The 21,112-nt window shown below is 53.0% G+C and overlaps 1 protein-coding gene across 1 annotated transcript in view; it reads right to left on the bottom strand.

Annotated features, from left to right (window-relative positions):
• Positions 1–20,541: 20,541 nt before the first annotated feature.
• Positions 20,542–21,112, bottom strand: part of MYL2 (myosin, light chain 2, regulatory, cardiac, slow) — a 4,244-nt gene continuing 3,673 nt past the window's right edge. Inside the window, exons 5-7 of the mRNA XM_009077720.1 lie at positions 20,956–21,031; positions 20,836–20,884; positions 20,542–20,721 (exon numbers count right to left, since the gene is read on the bottom strand). Of these exons, the coding sequence (XP_009075968.1) occupies positions 20,623–20,721; positions 20,836–20,884; positions 20,956–21,031 (224 nt within the window). The 3' untranslated portion in view covers positions 20,542–20,622. The remainder of the gene's footprint in view (positions 20,722–20,835; positions 20,885–20,955; positions 21,032–21,112) is intronic.

The following is a 21,112-nucleotide window of genomic DNA, read 5'->3' as shown; positions in this document are numbered from 1 at the left end:
GTCCCTGCAGTCGATCCCAGCCCAGCACCGAGCCCTGGCGAGGATGCTGAGACACATCCTGCACCTTCCACGTTCTCCTTTGGGGACAAACTCCTGAGGGGCCCAGGACTGGACACAGCCCTCGAGGCCTCAGCAGTGTCCAGAGGGACAGTCTGCCCTGGCTCGCACCGCGGGGCTGGGGACACTGGTCCCACACAGGTTCCCTGCAGGCCTGCAGGCTGAGTCTGCAGGGAAGAGCAAGGAGCCACCACCACCACAGCCACAGTCACAGTCACCCCACACCTTGTCCTGCTGCTCTCTGTGCCCCGTGAGGGAGACATGGCTGTGATTTAGGGGCTGCTCCCTCGGGTTTGGAGCTGGGGGAGCACATCCCTCACATCCCTCGTCCCATGCCAAACCACCTCCACCCCACGGGTCGAGGCGACGTGGCCTGAGCAGCCCTTGAGCTCCTTCAGACACATCTCTCTGCCCTTGCAAACACGTTGTACAGCACGTTGAAACTCTCACTGCTCCTTCAACAGCATCCTGCTGTTTCCTTTCACACTCCTGTTCCTCCCTCCTGTCTGAGCTACAGCCACACGCTCTGAGCTGAGGCTCTGCTCCCGACTCGGGGTGAGCTGGAGGGAGATGAGCTGTGTGAGCTTCCAGGCCCATCTCTGCCTGAGCATTGTTTAGTGACTTTATTTCCTCCTGCTCTGATTTGATTTGCAGGGCTGGCTGTGCCCAGCTCTCTCCTCCCTGCAGGGATTGCTCCCATGGCTCAGTCCATGGCAGGGCCGGAGCAGAATTCGGAGCCACCAGGGCCATAAAAGGCTCAGCACACCTTGGTCTGCAGGAGGAAGGAGACAAGAGAGACAGATTCGATTCTACCTGCCCCTTGCAGCCTCAACACACCTTGGTCTGCAGGAGGAAGGAGACAAGAGGATGCAGACAGATTCTACCTGCCCCTTGCAGCCTCAACACACCTTGGTCTGCAGGAGGAAGGAGACAAGAGGATGCAGACAGATTCTACCTGCCCCTTGCAGCCTCAACACACCTTGGTCTGCAGGAGGAAGGAGACAAGAGGATGCAGACAGACTCTACCTGCCCCTTGCAGCCTGGACACGCCACTTCCCCGAGCTTATTGCCACGAGCACACCCAAGCTGATGTGCTAATCCTAGTCACGCTGGTGCAAACCCCACGTAACCCCCTTGGAAACAATGGGGTTACTTCAGATTTACCCCAGCGTGACAGCCCTTGCAGATTTACCTCCCCTTCCGTGCTGCACCGGCCCCGGGAGCTGCCCCCTCCGGCTCTCGCGCCCAAAGCTTCCTTTCTCTCTCAAATCCTTTCTAATTCTGCAGGGTGAGTCGTTCTCTTGGACTTAGCTGAATTATTTAACGAGGAAAATTGGTCCTGTGTTTCCGGAGGAGCCTTCCTGGCCTTGTTTTCCTGGCTGGAAATGTCTTCATCTTACTGCATCCTTCAGCTGTTATCTCTTCTCCAGGGACAAGTCCTGTGAGATTCTGAGCACCTTTAGTGTGGTCCTGAGTTGCTTTCACTTCTGTTAATGCTCTGGGCTACAGGATGGAGGGGGAGAACTCACCTCCATCCTGGCTCTGGTGCAACCCAGCTGATACACTGGGGAATTCCCTGGAAACTCTACCTCTGGAAGGAAGGATCCATCCCTTCCCACTGTCCCAGGTTGCCCAGGGAGGCTGTGGCTGCCCCAACCCTGGCAGTGTTTCATTCCAGGTTGGATGAGCCTTGAGCAACCTGCTCTGGTGGGAGGTGTCCCTGCCCAGGGCAGGGTTGGGGCTGGAGGATCCCTAAACTCCATCCCAACCCCTAAAATGCTATGACTCCATGAAAAGACACTGGGCAAAGAGGGCAAAGAATCTCTCTCACTTGCTGAACCATTCCAGGCAAGGTCCAAAGCACTGTAAGTCCTCGTTGAAAGAGGTGTGGCCAGGAGGAGAGAAGTGACAGATAAAGCTGAAGCTGCTGAGGCCTCGTCATCACCTCGATAACCAACGTGCCCTGTTCCTGCTCCAAGGCTCAGCACTGGTGCCAGCACTTGCTGTCCTGTTTGGAGGCAGCTGCAGTTTTGCACAGGGTCTTTCTTGCTCTCATGAGAAATAAGGACCCTTCCTTGTAAAGAGAGAGAGAGACAGAGAGACAGAGATATTAAAATGCCACTGCAAAATTATCTCTTTAATAAGCTAACTTTTCCCTGCTGGCAATAACGAGCCTCACCCCACGCTCTGATTAGAAAAGGGACCCAGCCAAGGTGTTATAAATATCCTGGAACTATTTTGTTCTCTGGTGTTGCTCACAACAACAATGATTTATTTCTAGAGGGGGAACAGATTTATTTCTAGGGGGGAAACAAATCAGGGAAATCCCTTTATCCTTAAGCTCTGCACATGGGCTTGAAGCACTCCCTGGTTTCGAAGCTCATGGTTCATATCCCAACACCTCCACTCCTTGTTCTATTTGTCTACAGGTTTTGTTCTGCTTTGCAGATGTGGTGTCTCCTCACAGGATTCCAGTGTTCCCATAACTCTACAGTTTGCATCCAGAGAGCTGTATGTTCCAACCAAGACACAGCCTCTCTACAAACCTCCTGCTTCTGCCACCCCAAGTATTTTGCTCACCTCCAACCCTCTGTGGCTGTGGACCTTCCTGGTTTCCACCCTCCCAGTCTCAACAGCTGCTTTCCATCTCCAACCCCCCCCAGCAGCAGCTGTCAGCAACCATGACAAGTTCATCTCAGCTGGTTAGAATCACATTTTCGATAACAAATGTTAAAAGATTCAGCTGGGAAAATTCTGAGCCAGGTTATTTTGACATGGGAGAAATATGATTTGCCATTCCTTCCCTCCTACTGCCTTTTTTTTACTTTATTTCAAGTCGATGTGCTTCATGGGTTTCTGATGAAAGGTGTTCTCAGATGGAAAAATGTTCTGTTGGTGACTTTTGGAAGGTTCATACTGGCAAATATACTACCAATAAAATCCTTCTCATATAAATATGTCATAAGTCACTATTTTCCCTAATACAGCAGTGACCACAGTAGGATTTTTCCTGCTACAGCTATTTGGATTAGGAAAACACATTCCACACTCTTGGTGAACTTCTTCTGACTTTTAAGGCTGGGCCAGGCTCAAGAACCATTTTGATGGCCAAGCATCCCTGGGCAAACGTGGTAGTTGTCTGTTCCATGCTGAGGAAAAGAGGAGTACCAGCTCTAAAGAGCTAAACCCAGCAAAAAGGAGGAGCAGGAGGGTGGTCAGGGGAGTGGGGAAGAGGAAATAAGTGAAGGTCTGATTTGCTGTTGGTCAAACAGCTGCTGTGCCTCTGTGGACCCTGGTGACAGACACCACTGAACATGAGATGCAGCAGCAAGAAAGAGATCTTCCATGCACACCAGAGATCCCTAATTCCATTGGAGATTTGGAAATGCAGATGAAATATGTGAGAAATTCCATCTGCAGGTGCCTGAAGGCAGGTGCACCAAAGCCTGGCACAGGTAACAAGTGTTCAGAGGGCCGTGGTTTTGCTGGTCTAGGTTTGTTCTCCCTTACACTCCTGAAACTCCAGAACAATCTCACTGGCAGCTCTCAGACCCCTGGGATTTCTGCTTGCCTGCAGCACTATGAAACGTGGTCCACTGTGGAGGTAACTGCCACGTGTGCTTACTTGCTTGTTTCTCCTCTCACCTCCTCCTTGCTGCTCTCTCTCTCACCAGCCTGGCAGATTTTCAGGAGCTGGACTGCTCTTGCATAATGTTGCACCAAAACTGGCAGGAAAGGATTCCAAGGGATCTTGGCTGGAATCACCTTTGGTCCCTGGGTTCACTCCTGGTTTATCCACAGAGTTTGGGCACACCACTGTGAGCTGTTGGGCTATCTGCTTCCTTGGCATCCCCTGGGATCTGTGGATGTGGCAGACGAGGTCTGCAGCGAGTGCTGCCTGTGTCACAGCTGCCTCCTGGCTGCAGATGTGGTCCCACACTCAGCTGCTTACCAGAGCAGCACCTCTCAGGTCACCAGGAGAGCGTGGCCAGAGTTCAATCCTGTATAATTAATGGCAATTATCCGATTGAGGGAGTGGGTATGAAACGGATTAACCCATCTGAAATCCTCACCCTGAGTCGCGCTGAGCCGTGTTCTTGGCTCGAAAACCTGCACCTGCATCCAGAGCATTATGCAACTTGAGGAATCCCTCTTTCTCCTGGCATGGTCTCTCCTCCATGCAATGGGCAGATTCAGCCAGGGAAAGCCCTGGAACCCCTCGGAGTTTGGGGGGTTGGCCCAGCAGCAGAGAAGGAGAACTTGCAGATCACAGAATCATTGAATCAGTTCATCCCAGGTTGGATGAGCCTTGAGCAACCTGCTCTGGTGGGAGGTGTCCCTGCCCAGGGCAGAGGGTTGGGACTAGATGATCTCTAAGGTCCATTCCAAGCCCTTAACATTCTATGATCTCCACCATGCTGGAGAGTTTATGGAATGCTGCAGCTGCACCTTATGGCAAGGTGGCCAAGGCTCCCCGTGGTGCCCACGGTGCTTTGGGTACTGCTGTGAGCTGGTTTGGACAAATGTGACCTGGGTAGCTGCAATCCTGTCTCAGAGTCACAGCAGAGACAGACCCAAGGGGATGGAGCCAGGCTCTCTCCCACGCTGGTCTCCAGCCTTTGGTGACAAATCATGAGTGTTTCGCTTTGGCTGTGGTGATAAATCCACACGCTGCAAATGACAGCGCGCACAGCGGTGAGTTTGGGCCAATAAATCAGCCTGTTATGCAAAAGCTTCCACACACACAGGAGGCAGGTGAGAGGAGAGGTGGGAGCATTAGTCTGGGTGAAAAGGGAGCCTGTATCATTCCACCTCCTTACTGAATTGCCATTCAGGCAGGGCAGAGATGCCCACACGAGGCTCTACACTTCCAGCAAGGATCAGACCAACCTTCTCACGGCACCTCCTGACACTCACCCTGATTCAGCACATGCAACATGGCCAAACCCACCACAGGGACAAGTCCCTTCCTGCTGTGCATGAGGAGGAAAAGCAGATTTTGAGGCCACAAGGCAGTATGGTAGAAGGAAAGCAGACTGTGAAAGCTTGTGCGTGCCTGGAGCTGTCTGATGGTAACTCCCTGGTGTATCTCCTCACGGGACACTCTTCCCAACACAACCACTTCTTCCCAGGCAGTTCAGCCTGAAACACAAGCATCCAGACATGAAACAGAAACATCTTCAGAGATGAAGAAACCCTGACAGGTCAGAGATTCCTCACACACACTGCTTCTCTGCAGCCTCCACTGAAGGCCCAAGCCCTGGTATCCTCCAGCCCTTGGGCTCCACTTTCACTCCTTTTCCTACACCATTTGTCCTCCCTGCAGAGTTCTTGCTGTGAATTTAACTTGCTGTGAACCTCTTGCTCTGAGTTTAACTTTTCCAACAGGGGATGAGGAATGAGCCAGTGAAAGCTGCTCCTGGGTAACTCCACACACCACTGGATTCACCCCCCAGGAGAGGAACTTCGCTCCGGGCGGTGCTCGCACAGGGGATGCTTCACCCAGCTCCTGGCTCAGGGACCTCCTCCACCAGGCTGTGCTACCTTTGCCACTTCTTCCAACACAACCTCAAACAAGTGTTGGGTGGTTTTTCTCTTGGTAGCATGTAGGTCACTGCAGAGCCTCGGGGACCTGACAGCTGACATTCATCCTCGGCTCCGACTCCGTGCGTCAAGCTTTCTGGAGGCGATGGAAGTGCAGTTGCTGGTGAGACCGACTGCCTTTTGTGTGCCTTCAATTAAATGTCTTTCTTGGCGTGGGATACGGAGGTGGGTCTAGGCTTTTTTTTTTTTTTTTTTTTTTTTGCTCTTTGTTGAAAGAAATGGTTTTATTTAGATATATATAGAAGAAGTCCCACCTGGCTTTTTGGAAGGGTTTCAGCTGGAATGTATATCAGATCCCATGTTCTTCTATAAAAAAAGTGAGCAGTATTTTTCAGCTGAACTTTTCTCCCTTTTATAGCTGTGATTTGGCACAGATGAGGCAGAAGCAGCAGCAAGGTCACTGCCCTTCCCCAGCCAAAGAAGGAAAGCCATGGCACGTGCAGGGAGCAGCGATACAGGGGCAGCTGCCCAGGACAAACCTCGGGGGGACACGAGCTGTGAGCTGACCCCCCAGACCTGCTCATCACTGGGGGCTGTGCCTGAGCCTTGGGGTGGCTTGAAGACCCTTGGAGATGCCTGTCCTGGACACTGGAGCCTGCCCTGAGGATGAGGTGTCTTCACAGTTGTGACCACTGGAGAGGACCCATGGGGATGGTCAGGGCAGAGAACATGCTGCTTCTTCCAGCCTTTGTTTCACAGAGTCATAGAATCACAGAGTGGTTTGGGTTGGAAGAGATCTCAAAGAGCATCTAATTCCACCCCCTGCTATGGGCAGGAACACCCTTCACTGGCCCAGTTTGCTCCAAGCCCCATCCAGCCTGGCCTGGAGCACTCCCAGGGATGGAGCAGCCACAGCTGCTCTGCTTGGTCTTCACTGCTCTTCCAGCTCAGGTCAACTCCATATCTCTCTCTTTCCACTGCAGTGTAAGTGTGGGCAGCAGGTTAAAACAAGGCAAACAGCCACCACTGCCTCTGTCTTCTTTCTTCCTGCACCCTTTAAAATTGTGGTTGCTCAAATGACCTCCAGATCTGGGTGTTCTCCTCCCTCCTGAGCCTTTGTAGTCTGGTCCCTGCTGCCACCTGTGCAGGAGAGGGTACAACCAGCAGCTCTTTGCTGAGCTCTTACACTTCCAGACCACAGACACATATTAATTCATTTAGTCATTTTTTCAAGATTGCACTTTGGTTTTGTCCCGCATTTACACATTCCCAAGCGTGAGTATTGCAGCCTCTTCCTGTCGCATCTCACTCAGACTCCTCCAGCCAGGAGATGCCAGGGTCGCTCCCGGAGCCTCGGCACAGCCTGACATTTGCATCAGAAAGCTGGGAGGAAATAAAATCTAAAGCTGAAGAGGTGTGAGTCACTTGGCGAAACTGCAGGAGGCTGCGGAATTCCTCAGGGCATAAAACCGGGATGCAAGGAGGGACTGGGAACCCCAGGGGTGCCGGGCTGAGGACGCCTCGATGCTGGTGTGGTGGGAGTTATTTCTGTTTACTGCTCTTTGCTGTGCTCTGATTAACAGGGGGACGCCTCGATGCTGGTGTGGTGGGAGCTATTTCTGTTTACTGCTCTTTGATGTGCTCTAATTAACAGGAGAATTGTCGGACTTGCCCAGGCGGTGTGAGCACATCCCTCCCCGTGCAGCCCCCGACCCTGCTCCGGACCTGCCTCTCGGGCTGCAGCAAAGGAGCTCTGAAATCCTCTGCTCCCAGGTTCTCCCGAGCACAGCTCTAAACGCTGTGCCATCAACTGCTTGATTAATTAATGCTCCTCTGTTTCGCTCGGTTGATGCTGATGCTCAGTGATGTGACAGGCTCAGCTCCCAGGGCTGAGACAGCCTCATGCACGGAGACAGGTTGGACATGTGTTTCCAGCTCTGGGTTTGCAGTTTCTGGTCATTTCCTCGTCCCTCTCTGAGTCACAAGCCAAGTCCTTTCTGCTGTTTGTTGCAGATGTTGAGGGTTCAAATAATCCTGGAGTTAAGTGCTTGGCTTTTGGAGGGAGAAGGAAAGGAGCACCTGGATGAGCTCTTGCTGCTCATCAGCACCAGGCACCCAGACTTCTGGCAAAACTTCCAGGGAGCTCCAGTTTATAGACAATATTATAGAATTGATGTCTGGGAAAAGGCACGTGGCAGGATTTAAAGGCATTCCACGTTGCTGCTCAGCTCAGACCAAAGAGGTGAGGGATCAGCCCATGGCCCTGGCCTGGAGATGTGCCCAGCAGGATTGTCTGTGTGTCCTTCTGTCCCCCAGGGCTGCTGCTCCTGGTCCCAGGCCCCGGGGGCAGGAGAGGGGCTGAGGGGTGAGCTGGGGTGAGCCTGTCTCTACTGCCACTTCAGCAAGTATTCCTTGCCACGTCTCTCTGCCTGCAGGCAAGGATTTAAGCCAGGAATGCTGTCAGTCGTGTTTGTCCTGCCAGCACCAGCTCACCTTGGAGGTGTCAGCCCTGCAAGGTGCTTTACCTGCAGTGCACCTCTGCAGCCTCCCAGGCTGGGTGCTGGCACAGTCAGGGATGCACCCTGAAGGCTGCTGCCCTGCTGTGCCCCTCCTCACTCCCCAGGGTTCCAAACTCTTCACCAGTCACTTCAGAGCACTGAGAAGCTGCAACACACAGATGGGGCAGAGGTCTGTGGGCTGCCAGTGTGGCTGTGCTGGGGCAGACTCATGTTCCTCAGCAGGACTAGCTGTGTCCAGGGAGGATGCTCACTGCCAGAGCAGAGGAGCTGCTGGAAAATCTCTCTCCCAGGCCCAGCAGCACCAGTTTGCTGTGGGCAGAGGGAGCAGGCTGAGCTCACACCATTAGGCAGTGTGCTCTTCCTGCTCCAATGGGTCCTTGACTAACTCACCATCAATCACAGAAAAAGCACATGTGGAATGAGGTGGGACAAGTGTTTGTGGCCACATGGAACCTTTCCAAGGCCTCAGGATCCTGTGCTGGACCAGAGTGGCAGATCCAGAGAGGACCAGATGGACAGTTGGGTGCACTGAGCATCAAAGGCACCGTGTGGTCTCTGGAGCTTTGGGTTGGGTTTCTCCTCCCTGGAGGTACACCCCAGGGTGCAAAGCTCCTATTTCTGATGCCCAGGGGTCCACAGCCCTCCTGGTGTGCCTGGTGGTGGGAGCAGCAGGGGTGTAGGGGCTGTGTGGCAGCAGGGCCCTCCCTACATCGCTCGCTCCCAGGTTTGGGGACACTCATTTCCATCAGAGGGATGGATGGGACTCCCAGAGGGGCAGAGGTGCCTGGGTGCCCTCCTTCCCACCTTCCCAAGGGATTTCAGAGCCTGTTGGACCATTGTACAACCCAAAAGAGGATTTTCCACCAGCAAAGTCTGCTCCTGCCCTCCGAGAGCAGCACATCCTGCCACCTCCTCTCCTCCTCTTGCAGGAGCTAAAAATTCAGCAACAAAAATGGAGCTGGAGGCAGCACTAATTGCTTGAGAGACGTCACGGCAGGCTGAGGCCTCGGGGACAGCACACCACAGGGCTTTCAAACTGCAGATGGGTGCCCAGTGGGATACTCTGCCAGCTCAGAAGGAGATGGGCGAGGGCTGAGCGGGGAGCGCGGCGCACAGGAGAGTTTCTAGAAGCAGCACAAGTTGAGCTGGTAAATTATAAAATGCCACACTTGAGGTCTGTTATATAACGTCCCTTTACAGAACCTGGGAGCTAAATATAAAAAGAGAGTTACATTTTGGGCTGGTGTAAAGCGATGCTCCAGAACGGGTTTGTGTGGGAAGGAGCACTCTGCAGCCGGAGCGGAAGGGCTGGTGGGACCCTGGGTTCAGTCCCAGCCTCCAGCACTTGTTTTCCCTGCAACCTCGTGGAAATCGTGTACTCCCCAGGTCTCAGTTTCCCTCTCTTTAAATCAGGAACAATAAAACCTCCAATTCCTTGCAGCTGCGTTGTCGAGATGAATTCATGTTTGCAAAGTGACCTGAGAATCTATAGAAACCCAAAGAGTATATCATTATCCTGATCTAAACTTGGCACAGAATAGCAGCAGGCCAAATTCCCCTCCCACACTGGAGGAGAAGGGGTTGTGTCAGCATAGCCAAGAGGAAAATTCCAGCCACTGTTACCAACCAAAAAATCCAGAGGAGAAAAGCCTTTTTGGGCTGAGACCATTTTATTTCCCTGGAGGAAATTCCCTCTTCGTTAGCTCCAAGCAGAAGAATTAGCTCCTACGCAAACGGGCTCATGTTGGAGTGTGGAGGGGGTTAATGGGCGTTTTGGATGGCTCATCCTTCCTCTCTTGGATGATAACTGGAGCCAGTGACAGTGACATTGGGCTCCTGCAGGACCTGCTGCCACCTCACCAGCTCCTGCTGCTCACAAAGCCTGGAGCATCTCCCATGGGAGTGAAGCAGAGTGGAGATGCTCAGAGATGCTGTGTGTGCCAGGATCCAGCCTTTCTGGCACTGCTTAGGGGCTGGTTTGCCCTTCTTCTCTTTGGCCATATTTTCCATCACCAATGCCCACTTTGCTTGGAGGATTCTCTCCCCGTCCCTGTTCTCCATGAAATGCTGGAAAACCCCTGTCCCTTCTTTCTTCTCATAGAATCATGGAATCATCAAGGTTGGAAGAGACCTTTAAGACCATCAAGTCTAACCATTAACCTGTCACTCCACTGTAACCCTGAAACAGTTCCAGGGCTGGTGACTCCACCACCTCCCTGGGCAATATTCCACTGCCTAACAATTCTCCTTCCTGTCTGTGCACAGAGTGAGCTGAGGTTTGACCCCTCAGTTAGGGGGCTCACAGCTGCCAGGTATGGGCTGAAGGATGGCTGAGGCATGGGATGTCAGAGGAAAGCCTGGCTGGGATCATTTGGGAAGGATGACACCACAGCCTTGTCCCTGTAGTGATGGAGAGACACAAAGACTGAGCTGGGATCAGCCTAGTTCAGCTGATCTCTAAGCCAAGGGAGCCAGTGGGACCAGGGAGAATCTTTCCTGGGTTCACCCATCCCTCATTCCCCTCCAGCTACGATGTGTGGTTTCTAAAACCACCTGATCATCCAAGCCTGATCCTGTGCCCGTGAAACCCATCCAAATTGCTGGAAAAAATGTTTTCTGACAGGATAGAGATTTGCAGGGGAGTTGCCAAGCAACTGGCGCAGCTCTGCCGCCTCCTGCTCCTCTCCTCCCTCCGAGCAGTGAGCAGGAGGGAGCTGCATCCTACCCCCTGTGCCCTGGCCAGCCCAGAGCTCCCAGCCTGCTTCACCTGCCCGGGGAGGCACCAGTGGGAAAGGCAGGGACACGGGTGGGACAAGGTGCTCCTGGCCAGTGGGGATGACCACCCGAACCACAGCAAACTTCCTTCAGCAGCAGGGCTAGAAATCAGCTCCCTTTTCCAAGCTGTGCAGTTCCCTTTTGAACTCGTCCCAGAAATGTAGGAAAACACCCAGGAGGACTCATTATAGCCCAACTTTGATTCATGTCACCTCTGCATTTCCCTGGGAGCTGCTTCAGCTTTACACTAAGAGAAACATACAGCCCAAACCCTTGGGATTTTCTTTCCTACAGCATTCTTTTAAGTGAACCCTGGAGTAACAACTATTGCAGAAATCAGCTGATGTCCCTCATAAAACCTTGGACTGGCAGGCAGGAGGGGAGGCACTGATAGCTGTAATCTTGCAAAAGATCAGTTGCTGAGTGAGTGGCAATAAACAGCAAATCCAGCCAGTTCCTGGGAATGGCAAATGGGCTGGTGTTCAGAACAATCTGTTCCTGCTCTGGAGCAGGGCTGTGGTGCTGGTGCAAGGCTGGGAAAGTGGCTATTCTTGGCATGAGCTGGTCTGAAATCCTGCTTCAGAAAAAGGCAGGGCCAAGCCAGGCTAATTACTGGGAGACACGTCCTCAATCAAACACAAAAAGGCTCCAAGTGGCTTTGTTGGGCTGAGTCCTCTCCAGGGAGGTTTGTGCCAAAGGAACTCTGCTCTGCCTCGTCCCATGGACACTGCTGTGTCCTCAGCTTTCTGCTCCAGCTGCTGAGCTAATCCTGGGCAGGGACTGCTGCTCCACCTCGGGTCATCTGCCTGAGCTGGCTGTGCATTTACTGTCTCACAGCATCACCCATTTAACCAGGCACTAACTCCACTGAGCTGGGGCAGGGCAGTTGGTGCACTCAGGTTCTTCTTGGTGCTGGCATTGCTGTTGGAAGGGAACAAGAGTGCCCAAAGGTCTCCCATAAAGGCAGAACTGGGGAGACAGGAAACTCTGAGACTGTCCATATCAACATCCCACCAGGCTGGACCTGGAGTGCAATTCCTCCAGGCAGGTTTGTTTCAGTTGTGCATCTTTCCTTGGGGTTTGTGGGATCTCCCAGGATACTTTCCTCCTGTGTCCAGCCCAGGAGTGGCCATCATTTGATTTGGGAAAGAAAAGCAAAAGATAAACTGGATGCAGATGGTACAGAACACCCACAGAGCAGTTTAATTAATTACCTTTAAATGTTAGTTCAGAAGAGTTTCTCTGTGTGACCTTACACAGGCAAATCCTCTATTGCTTTAAGCCACTTGCAGAGTGTGTTCAGCTCTTAGGTATCCTTAGCCCTAACCAGGAGCCTCACCCAGGGCAGTGATCAGGACTGATTGATTGGAAACAGCTCTTGCAGCCCAGGCTGTACCTGCTGTGCTCTCCTGTGCTGCCCAGCGCTGGCACGGCCACCAGGATCCGCAGCAAAGGGACTGTCCCCGAGATGTGCCACCTCCTCAGCCATACACCTCCCTCCCACCCCTCCTCCCAGTGCTCCCCAGCTCAGTCTGCACAGAGCTGCCAGCACAGTCTCTGGATTTGCCAGCAGACTTCCCTGGGAAAGAACGGGATGTGGGAGGTCACAGTGGGAATTTATTAGCTCTGCTTAGCCATAGCCAAGTGTCCTGCCAGACTTTGAGAGCTGTGGCACTGCATGCCCCAGCCCTGGGCAAAACCTGTGTCCTGCTTGGGTTTTATGCCTCCAGATCTGCAGAGGGATCAGCCAACAGAGTTACTTTGTGCACCTTTGCCTAAATCACAGCAAAAGGAATGTCATGGAATCACAGGAGGTTTGGGGTGGAAGAGACCGTAAAGCTCATCTCGTTCCACCCCTGCCCTGGGCAGGGACACCTTCCACTAGACCAGGTTGTTCCAAGCTCTATCCCGACTGGTCTTGAACACTTCCAGGGATGGAGCAGCCACATCTTCTCTGGGCAACCTGTGCTGGTGCCTCCCCTCCCCACTCTGGCACAGAGAACCCTGTGTCTCGTCAGGCATGACCCTGTGTGCCAACAGCTTCTGCAGGAGCTCTGTCCTGGAGTCCTCTGTTCTCTTGCTTTAGCTAAAACCATCCCACAGTGCCTGTATGTGCCACGTTTGACCTCAGGCCAGAGAAATTTTCTTCTTGCTTTCAGCACATTCTCAACTATTTTCCTTCTCCATTTCCCCCCCGTGGCAGGAGCCTTTGAGCAGTGATTCAGAGCAAGGTACCTGCTGCAGCCAAAGGTGGATGAGAGTTAGCACAGAGGGATGAAGTAAATCCATGTTATTAGGCTGCCCTGAAGGGCTGAGCCTGCAGTGGAAGAGTTTCACTTCCCAAAGTCACAGGCTTGGGGAACTTGCTCCTAAAATGACACTTTCAATAACACCCAGTAATGCCAAGGAGGAGACAGTTCACTGCTGGAAATCACATTTCGCTCAGCGTCAGCAATCCAGGAGAAACATCTGCAGGAAATGACGGTGACAATTTCCTCTCTGGGTGAGGAGGAATTACAGCTGTGATGGAGCAGGCAGCCAGAGACTCCTCTCCCCTTCCTCACACCAATTACTCCTCACCCTTGGAGCCCCCAAGACATCTCCACCCACCCAGCTCCCCGTGCCCACTGCTGCTGAGAACAACCAGCCCAGAGTCAAACCAACCACTTCTGTGCTGTTTTGTCATCTCTGAGGATGGCTACACACTCACATTTGCACTGAGGATTTTTGGTGTGAGAAGGGTGTCTGTTTGCAGAGTGCCTGGCACACCCAGCTCTGATTTCATGGGGGTTTCAAGTGTTAAAGCAGGAACACAGATCAGATGTTTGGGGTGCTGTTCCAGATGTCTCCCCTGGAAGATTGCATGCTGAGGACAGGCAAGCAAAAAGAAATGATGTTGAGTAGGGAGAGAAGAGCTCAGCATTTCAAGACTAGGCAGTGTATTTTGAAATAAACCTTTTCTATAAGAAACACACGGAGAAAAACTCAGCCAGCTGCAAAAAACTGCAGATCTACAACTCTCCATGTGCTCATGATGTTTTTGAGGCCAAAACTGGTCTTGCCTGTTGAAGCCTGTTATGGTTCATGCACAGTTTTAAAGCAAAAGAGTCAGATGTTAGGAGGAAATTTTTTGCTCAGAGAGTGCTGAGGCACTGGCATAGGTTATCCAGAGCAGCTGTGGCTGCTCCATCCCTGGGAGTGTTCCAGGCCAGGCTGGATGGGGCTTGGAGCAGCCTGGGCTGGTGGGAGGTGTCCCTGTCCAGGGCAGGGGGTGGGACTAATGGTCATTAAGTTCACTTCCAACCCAAATCATTCTGTGATTCCAAAAGAGCTGGACCTAACATGTGCCTGAATGCAGGACCTCTGTGAGGTTTTGCCATCAATCTGCTGCCTGAAAAGAACTTTCCCCATCACCAGCTGCCTTAGCAGTTGTCAGCATCTTCCTGCTCCTCCCAGCACTGCTGCTGGAGTTGATAGGAGTTTGATTGTGATTTAATCCAGGCTTTTAGAGGAGGGGAGAAGAGAAAGTTTTGACAGCTCCATATATAGCCCTCTGACTCACCCATTTCATGTGTCAAACACTAAAGACGGGTTAAGTAGAATTAAGTTCTGAATTTATTATAAATAGGCATTAAGTAACAGGAATGTGTTCCATCTGCATGAAAATATGGGCCTGATCTTGCTGCTTCCCCCAGGGATTTCGTCTGACACCGTGGGACCCTCCCAGGGGGAGCTCAGAGCAGAGCCAGCCCAGCTCTGCCCATCCCCTGCAGCCAGGGCACCTGGGGAACCAGGGAAACCCTTCCTGAGACCAGGAGGGATTTGCACTGCTTGCACAGATCAGAATCTACCCTTAAAACAGTGCAAGTGGTTTTAATTAGTCCCCAGATCTGCAGCTGAAGGAACAATTTCTCCATGTCAATCAGTGTTAAATGTACCTGTTAAATCAGACAAGATGGGTTAAGATGGAAATTGCAGGGAAAGACATTTTTCTTCTGGTTCTCCCAGGATTTGGAGATTTGTTGGATTCAGGTGTTACAATTTCATCCCATTCCAGTTACTGCTCTGCTGAAGGTCCATCCAGACAGTGAGGTCTCCTCTGGCAGGGCAAGGCTGACACTCAGGCTTTGTTTGGTGGAACAGTGCCCTGTAGTAAAACCAATGCTGCTCCAAGGAGGTGACAGACACAGACTGCACCAAATCAGTTCCCTCCTCCCCAGTTTCATTTACTGACTTGTTCATAGCCAAACAATGGAGAATTGGTCCTTGGAGAGGAGCACAAAAAAGACAGACAATGTGGGCTGTATTTTGAGGCTGGACTAGTCCAAGCTGAGAAAAAACAAGACTTTGATCTTTGTTCCTGGGGAAATAATGTTCACCCCTGCACCTCTGCCTTCATTCGGGACTGGAGGTTTGGCCCTACTGCTGTGAGTGCAGGGAAAAGATGTGCAGTGGAACACAGCCAGGGCCACTGGGACTGAGCAGCAGCCTCATCCCTGGAGAGGCTGTTGTTGTTATCCCACGGAGCTGTCGATCACACAGGAACAGAGTGAAAAGCTCTCGGGACCCTCAGGCTCCGATGCCTTCCCAGCATTGCTCTGCCCTCACTGGTGATTCCTCTTATCAAGCACCACATTCTGCTCTCTGCCACGAAAATCATTTCCAATTAAATGCCTCCTCAGAGCCTATCTGGCTGGGAATTAGCCTGGAACTTGGTGCCTGTGTTGTTAGCTCATCAAAGTCTCTGGGATAACAGGGAGGTGCTGCCTCGGGAGCGATGCACTGGTTGGGGATTTTGCTCATCACTTTGAACTGCAAACTGGGACACGAGTGCCCTTTGCTCACCTTCAGCACTTCTCTCTTCCCACAGCTGAGTAAGCAACTCAGGGCTACAAAACACAGCCCTGTGGCAGTTGTCCCACGCTCTGCCCTCCAGGGACCTCAGCTCTTGCAGAATCCTTGGGAAGGAGCTGGCCACGCGCTCCAGCTTACAGGGGAGGGATTCTATGGCTCCTGTGACTCAGCCCACAGCTCCCATGTGCTTCCCTGCATCGAAAGGAGAGAAGGAGGCATGAGACCTCCATTTGTCCCCTAATTGTCTGCCTGACTGATCTCCACCCCTAGGGACCTTCCCCAAGTTGGCAGTGCCAACCACTGCTGCTCTCCCCACAGCAGGAACCTGAAGGGTATCTGGATGCCAAGGGCAGTGGCAGTGGTGGCTGGTGAGTGTCTTTTCCTGGGCAGAACAGATAGTAACCAGGTCAGAAGCCCAGAGAGCTGGATGTGGAGCTGCCAAGGATGGAGAGGGAACAGCAGACATGACCCCAGTCCCAGTGGAAATTGGTGTCAATTTTTGGGGATACCTGACTAGTTGGAGAAGAACCTCAGTACCCTGTGGGTGGCTGAGCAGTGCCAGGAGGGACAGGGGGATCTGGGGGGATCTGGGGGGCTGCAGTGTGGCTGCTGGGGACCAGCTTTGGGGCTAAGGGCTGCAGGATGCACTCCTCTGCCCTGCCTGGCAGCAGTGGGACAGGAGGCTGAGCCCAGGTGTTCTTCAGGGATTCTGCCCTCTGGCACAGGGCTGGGGGCACTGACCTCACTGGAATTTCTATGGAAACCCAGGTACTGAAAGGGGTGGAATAGCTCAAACCATCTGTTCTTCCCCTGCTTATAAACTCGATCATTTCATGATGACATCACTAAAAATGCTCCTTTTATTCCTCTTGCAGCCATCTGTGATGGTTTCCTCATGTGCCAAACACGCGAGCGGGTGCTGAGGGATGGGCAGGAGGATGTAACCACCCCATGTCTCCTGTTTCATTCCTTCCCTTGGAAAGCAACCCTGTCCTTGTGGAGTCTCCCTCGTCCCCTCCCTGAGGCATCTTCAGAGCAACTGGCAGAGTTAGATGGAAGAAATGCAGGGCTCCAAGGTGAAAAATGAAGCACAAACTAATGCTGAACTTTTCAGGGACTACAGAGGATCTGCCATGGGGATCTTATGGACTCATGTGGTCCTCACAGTCATGCTGGCTGATGAAAGAGGTGACAACCTGCCACCACCTGCCCTGCTGCTGCTGGAGGTCTGCTCCCTGCCCAGGAATTGAGGGGCTGGCTGGTGATGAATCCCTCAGGTGCCAGAGAAGAGCTGGAGCTGGTGATGCCAATCCCCCATGTCTGGCTCCCCTGTCTACTGCTGTGGGTTGTGTTTGTTCAAGTGACCAAATTCTCCCTCTCTGTGGCAGTGGAAAGAACCCTTGATGAGCCAGAACCTTTCAGACCTCCCTGCGAATGAGAAGGAAAAAATGGCTAAAGTTGAGACCAGGAAACGGCAGAAATAGTTTCAGAAAGCAGCAGACGAGGAGAGATTATGATGCCCAGTTCTGGTGGCTAATGCAGGCTCAGGAGTGAGTGATCCTTGCTCAGCCACGTTGGGCTTGGGAAGTTCCTCCACTCTGAGACCACAGAACTGTAGAATCACTCAGTGGTTTGAGTTGGAGGAACCTTAAACTTATCTAATCCAACCTCCTGCCATGGGCAGGGACACCTTCCCCCAGCCCAGGTTGCTCCAAGCCCTGTCCAGCCTGGCCTGGAACACTCCCAAGGATGGAGCAGCCACAGCTGCTCTGGGCAACCTGTGCTGGTGCCTCAGCACTCTGAGTCAAGAATTTCTTCCTAACATCTAATCTAAATCTCTCCTCTGTTGCTCTAAAACCAGTCCCTCTTGCCCTATCACTATCTGGCTGTGTAAAAAGTTTGAGCAGGACAAAGAGCAATGGTGCAAATTTCTTTGGTTGACACAACCTGCAGAAGGCACTTGGCTTGTTCCCCTGGCCTGATTGCTCCCAGAATATCTCAAAGGCTCCTTCAAGCTTGGTGACCCAAATGCAGCACCTGTGCCATGCCAAGAAGCCTGAAGGTCTGCACCTGTTCAGTGAGCAAACTGAGCTGCCTGGGGCCACCTTGTCTTGGACAGCACCAGCTCCTGGTCTCTGTTGTCATCATCCCTGTCTTCTCTTGTCTTCTTCTCTAGGGGAGGAGGATAGTGCAGAGCCAGCTTCAAATCTCTTGGGCTGTGTTTGTCCCTGCCCTGCTCAAGGCCCTCCAGTGTCCCCTAACAGTCCCAAACCTTTCACTTTGCTCTCCCCAGGTCACTGTCCGTTACGACACCATCCTGACCCAAAATAGTGAGCTCCAAGAAGAGACTCAAAACCTGAATTTCCAGGGAGCAATTTAGTAAAACTTCTACTGGAAGCTTCACAGGAAGCTGATCCAGCAGAATAGAGTGTTGAATGCTGCCATTGAACAAGCCACAGAAGACCAGGAGCAGTGGTATGTGGCCTTGCCAGCCCTCTGGGAAAAACGTGGTGCTGACAGCAATGCCAGCAACGAGTATTGATGTAGAGAGACCAGTTGCACCTTCAGAGAGAGGGTTCAGTGCTCTTGTCTAGAGTTGGGTGCTATGGGTTAGGTGCCTGGTCAGTGCAGGGATCCTGGCACTTCCAGGGTGCTTTATTCCACCTGTCCCAGGGGTTTCTTGGGATGGAGGTGAATTGCCCCATGAAGGACTCTCTGCTGAGTCCCACCTGAGCTGGTTGCTGTGCCCAAGTACAAAACCCCACCAAGAGCAGGAGATCCTTCATCCTCTTCAATTTTGCCAGTGGGCTGAATGTCAAGAATGAGAGGATGAAGCAGAGGATCAGGGACATCCAGGTCTGTTCCAGGCTCTTCGTGTCTCCCCTTTCCAGCTAGTGCTTTTGGGCTGGGGTGGGTTTGTCCTCTCCCATGTGTCCAGCATCTCTGCCCACACCAGAGCCTGGCTCACGGCCACACAGGTGGGATTAGGGGCATGCAAAGACGTGGGCAGGAGTATAACGCTGACAGGCAGAACACTTCGTTCTCAGAGCTAAAAATGTCCCAATGCTGCCACCGTGTACCCAGCAAAAATACTGCAGCACCCGGAGAGCCAAGAGCTTCCTCCAAGTGTGTGTGGAGTGAAAAGTGGTGTCGCCCATCCCCTGCCCTCCTGGCCTGGGGATGGAGGTCCCTGAAGGGTCAAGTGGCATGTCCCTGCTCCCAGGGAGGAGGGGTGTCCCCAGCCTCTCCTTGGCATGCCTGGTGGGTATCCAGGCAGTATCCTCACCATGTGCTCGTGTTTGCACAGGAAGAAATGGCAGTCAACAACCTGGAGCAGGAGGATGCAAAGACAGCCCAGATTCGTGTCCTGCAGGAGCTGGAGGTATGGTGACTGTGAATTCCCTCTGCAAGGGCAGCAGATCCCTGTCTGTTCTGCCACTTGGAGTCTGGTCCTGTCCATGCTGCTCTGGCAGGAGCTGGAGAGGTGTGGGCAAAAGGGCCCTGCATCAGCTTCAGCAGCTCCCACTGCATGGTGACAAGGTGACTGCAGAGCTTCTGCCAGTCCTGGTCTGGCATGGGGAGCTTGGGATGCCCTTCAGAGAGCCTCTTCCCTGACGGGATGGGAGCATCCCACAGTCTCTCCTGGGATGTCTTCTTTATTTTTAAAGAACACCCTGTGGGTGTTCTTTAATCTGCTGGAGCAGATTACCCAGAGAGGTTGTGGAGTCTCCCTCATTGGAGATACTCAAGAACCATCTGGATGCAATTCTGTGCTCCAGGATGCCCCTGCTTGAGCAGGGAGGTTGGACCACATGACCCACTGTGGTCCCTTCCAGCCTTAACCATTCTGAGAGAGGAGCTGTGGCCAGAAGACAATCCCCAATTCCCCCTGCTGCCACATGTCCTCCTGAGCCATTCCCAGTCAGCCTGTCCTGCCCCACGGGGTATACAAATCTTGTGATGCCTTGTGTGATGGGGTGGCCATTCCCTTGGGCTGTGGAAGAGGCACTGGACCATGACCAGCTGCATCAGCTGATCATCCAGATGCATGAGAAGGAGTTGGCCAATCCCTCCAGCACAGACAAGAAGAGGAGGAGACACACCAAAGCGTGAGATCTCAACAGGTATGAATTAAAGAAGCAATTTCATTCTTGAGCTGCTGTGTCCTGAGCATCATTTCATGTTCCTTTTCTGGAAGGAGCCAAATGCCTTCTGCAGGGTTCAAAAGCTCCCCAGGTGATATTTTGGCATGGCTTCACCCACAGCTGGGGTGGGATCAGCTGCTCTGCAGTGGGGTGACATCCCAGTCACACAACCCAAGGTGCTTCCCACAGCTGGAGACAGGGACTGTGGTTCTGGTCCTGCACTGTGCCTGTCCAGGGGCCTGGGGATGCCAGGCAGGGTGCAGTGGGATGAGTGTGTTTGTGGGGTGTTCCCTGCTAAGCTGGCAGAATACAGCAGCTTTCTGCTGCCTAAAGCAAATCTGAGCTCAGCACTGGCCCTGGGCTGGTGGGCTCAGGTGGCTGCTGGCCACAGCCCAGTGAAAAACAGGCTGTTTGTGCTGGGAGTGGGCAGAGGGACCTGAGGGCACATGAGGGAGACATGCAGCAGGGCCAGAAGGTTGGGGCAGTGGGGCCTGGGAGGGGTTCAGGGGCTCCCGTGGGGCACAGACGCTCTGTGCCACACACCACGCGAGCCCAAGCACTGCTCACACCAGCAGCTGGATTTCCTCTGGCCAAAAGGCAGTTTAATGTGGATGTCATTCCTGTGCCAAATTCCCAGGCATGTGTGTCTCCAGGGAAGAGGAAAGGGAGCCCCTGTGTGCCCTAGGGAGAGGTGATCTCACAGTGCCAGCCCCAGCCCTGTGCGTGGGCTAGTCCTTCTCTTCGCCGTGTGTGATGACATGGACCAGGTTCTTGTAATCCAGGTTGCCAGACATGTCTGGAGGGAAGGCTGCAAACATCTGATCGATCTGCAGGGAAGAGCCAGGTTGACAAGGTGGCACAGAAGGGGTTTGGGACCAGGGCTGGGGTCTGTTGGGAAGGAGGGCAGGGGATGCTGGCAGAGAGTGGGAAAGAGCTCATACCTCTTCCTGGGAAAACCTCTCACCCTGTGTCATCAGCATTTCTTTGATGCTGCAAACAAGAGAGCGTGGTGAGCACCGTGGTGGTGTCCCTCACCACCCCCCAGGTACCCCTGCACTCACTAGGCAGATTTCAGGCCTTTCCCCTCTGGATCAAACACCTTGAACGCGTTCAGGATTGTCTCCTCTGGGTCAGCACCTGTGGGTGACATGGCCATGGCCATGGGAGGTGGTGAAGTAGGAAGCTGCAGCCTCCTGCTTGCCCCAGCCTTTGTGGGGA

The sequence above is a fragment of the Acanthisitta chloris genome, unplaced genomic scaffold (genome assembly GCF_000695815.1).
Source record: "Acanthisitta chloris isolate BGI_N310 unplaced genomic scaffold, ASM69581v1 scaffold38036, whole genome shotgun sequence".
NCBI lineage: Eukaryota > Metazoa > Chordata > Aves > Passeriformes > Acanthisittidae > Acanthisitta > Acanthisitta chloris.
The sequence above is the reverse complement of the archived record's forward strand: the minus strand, read 5'-3'. Positions and strand labels throughout refer to the sequence as shown.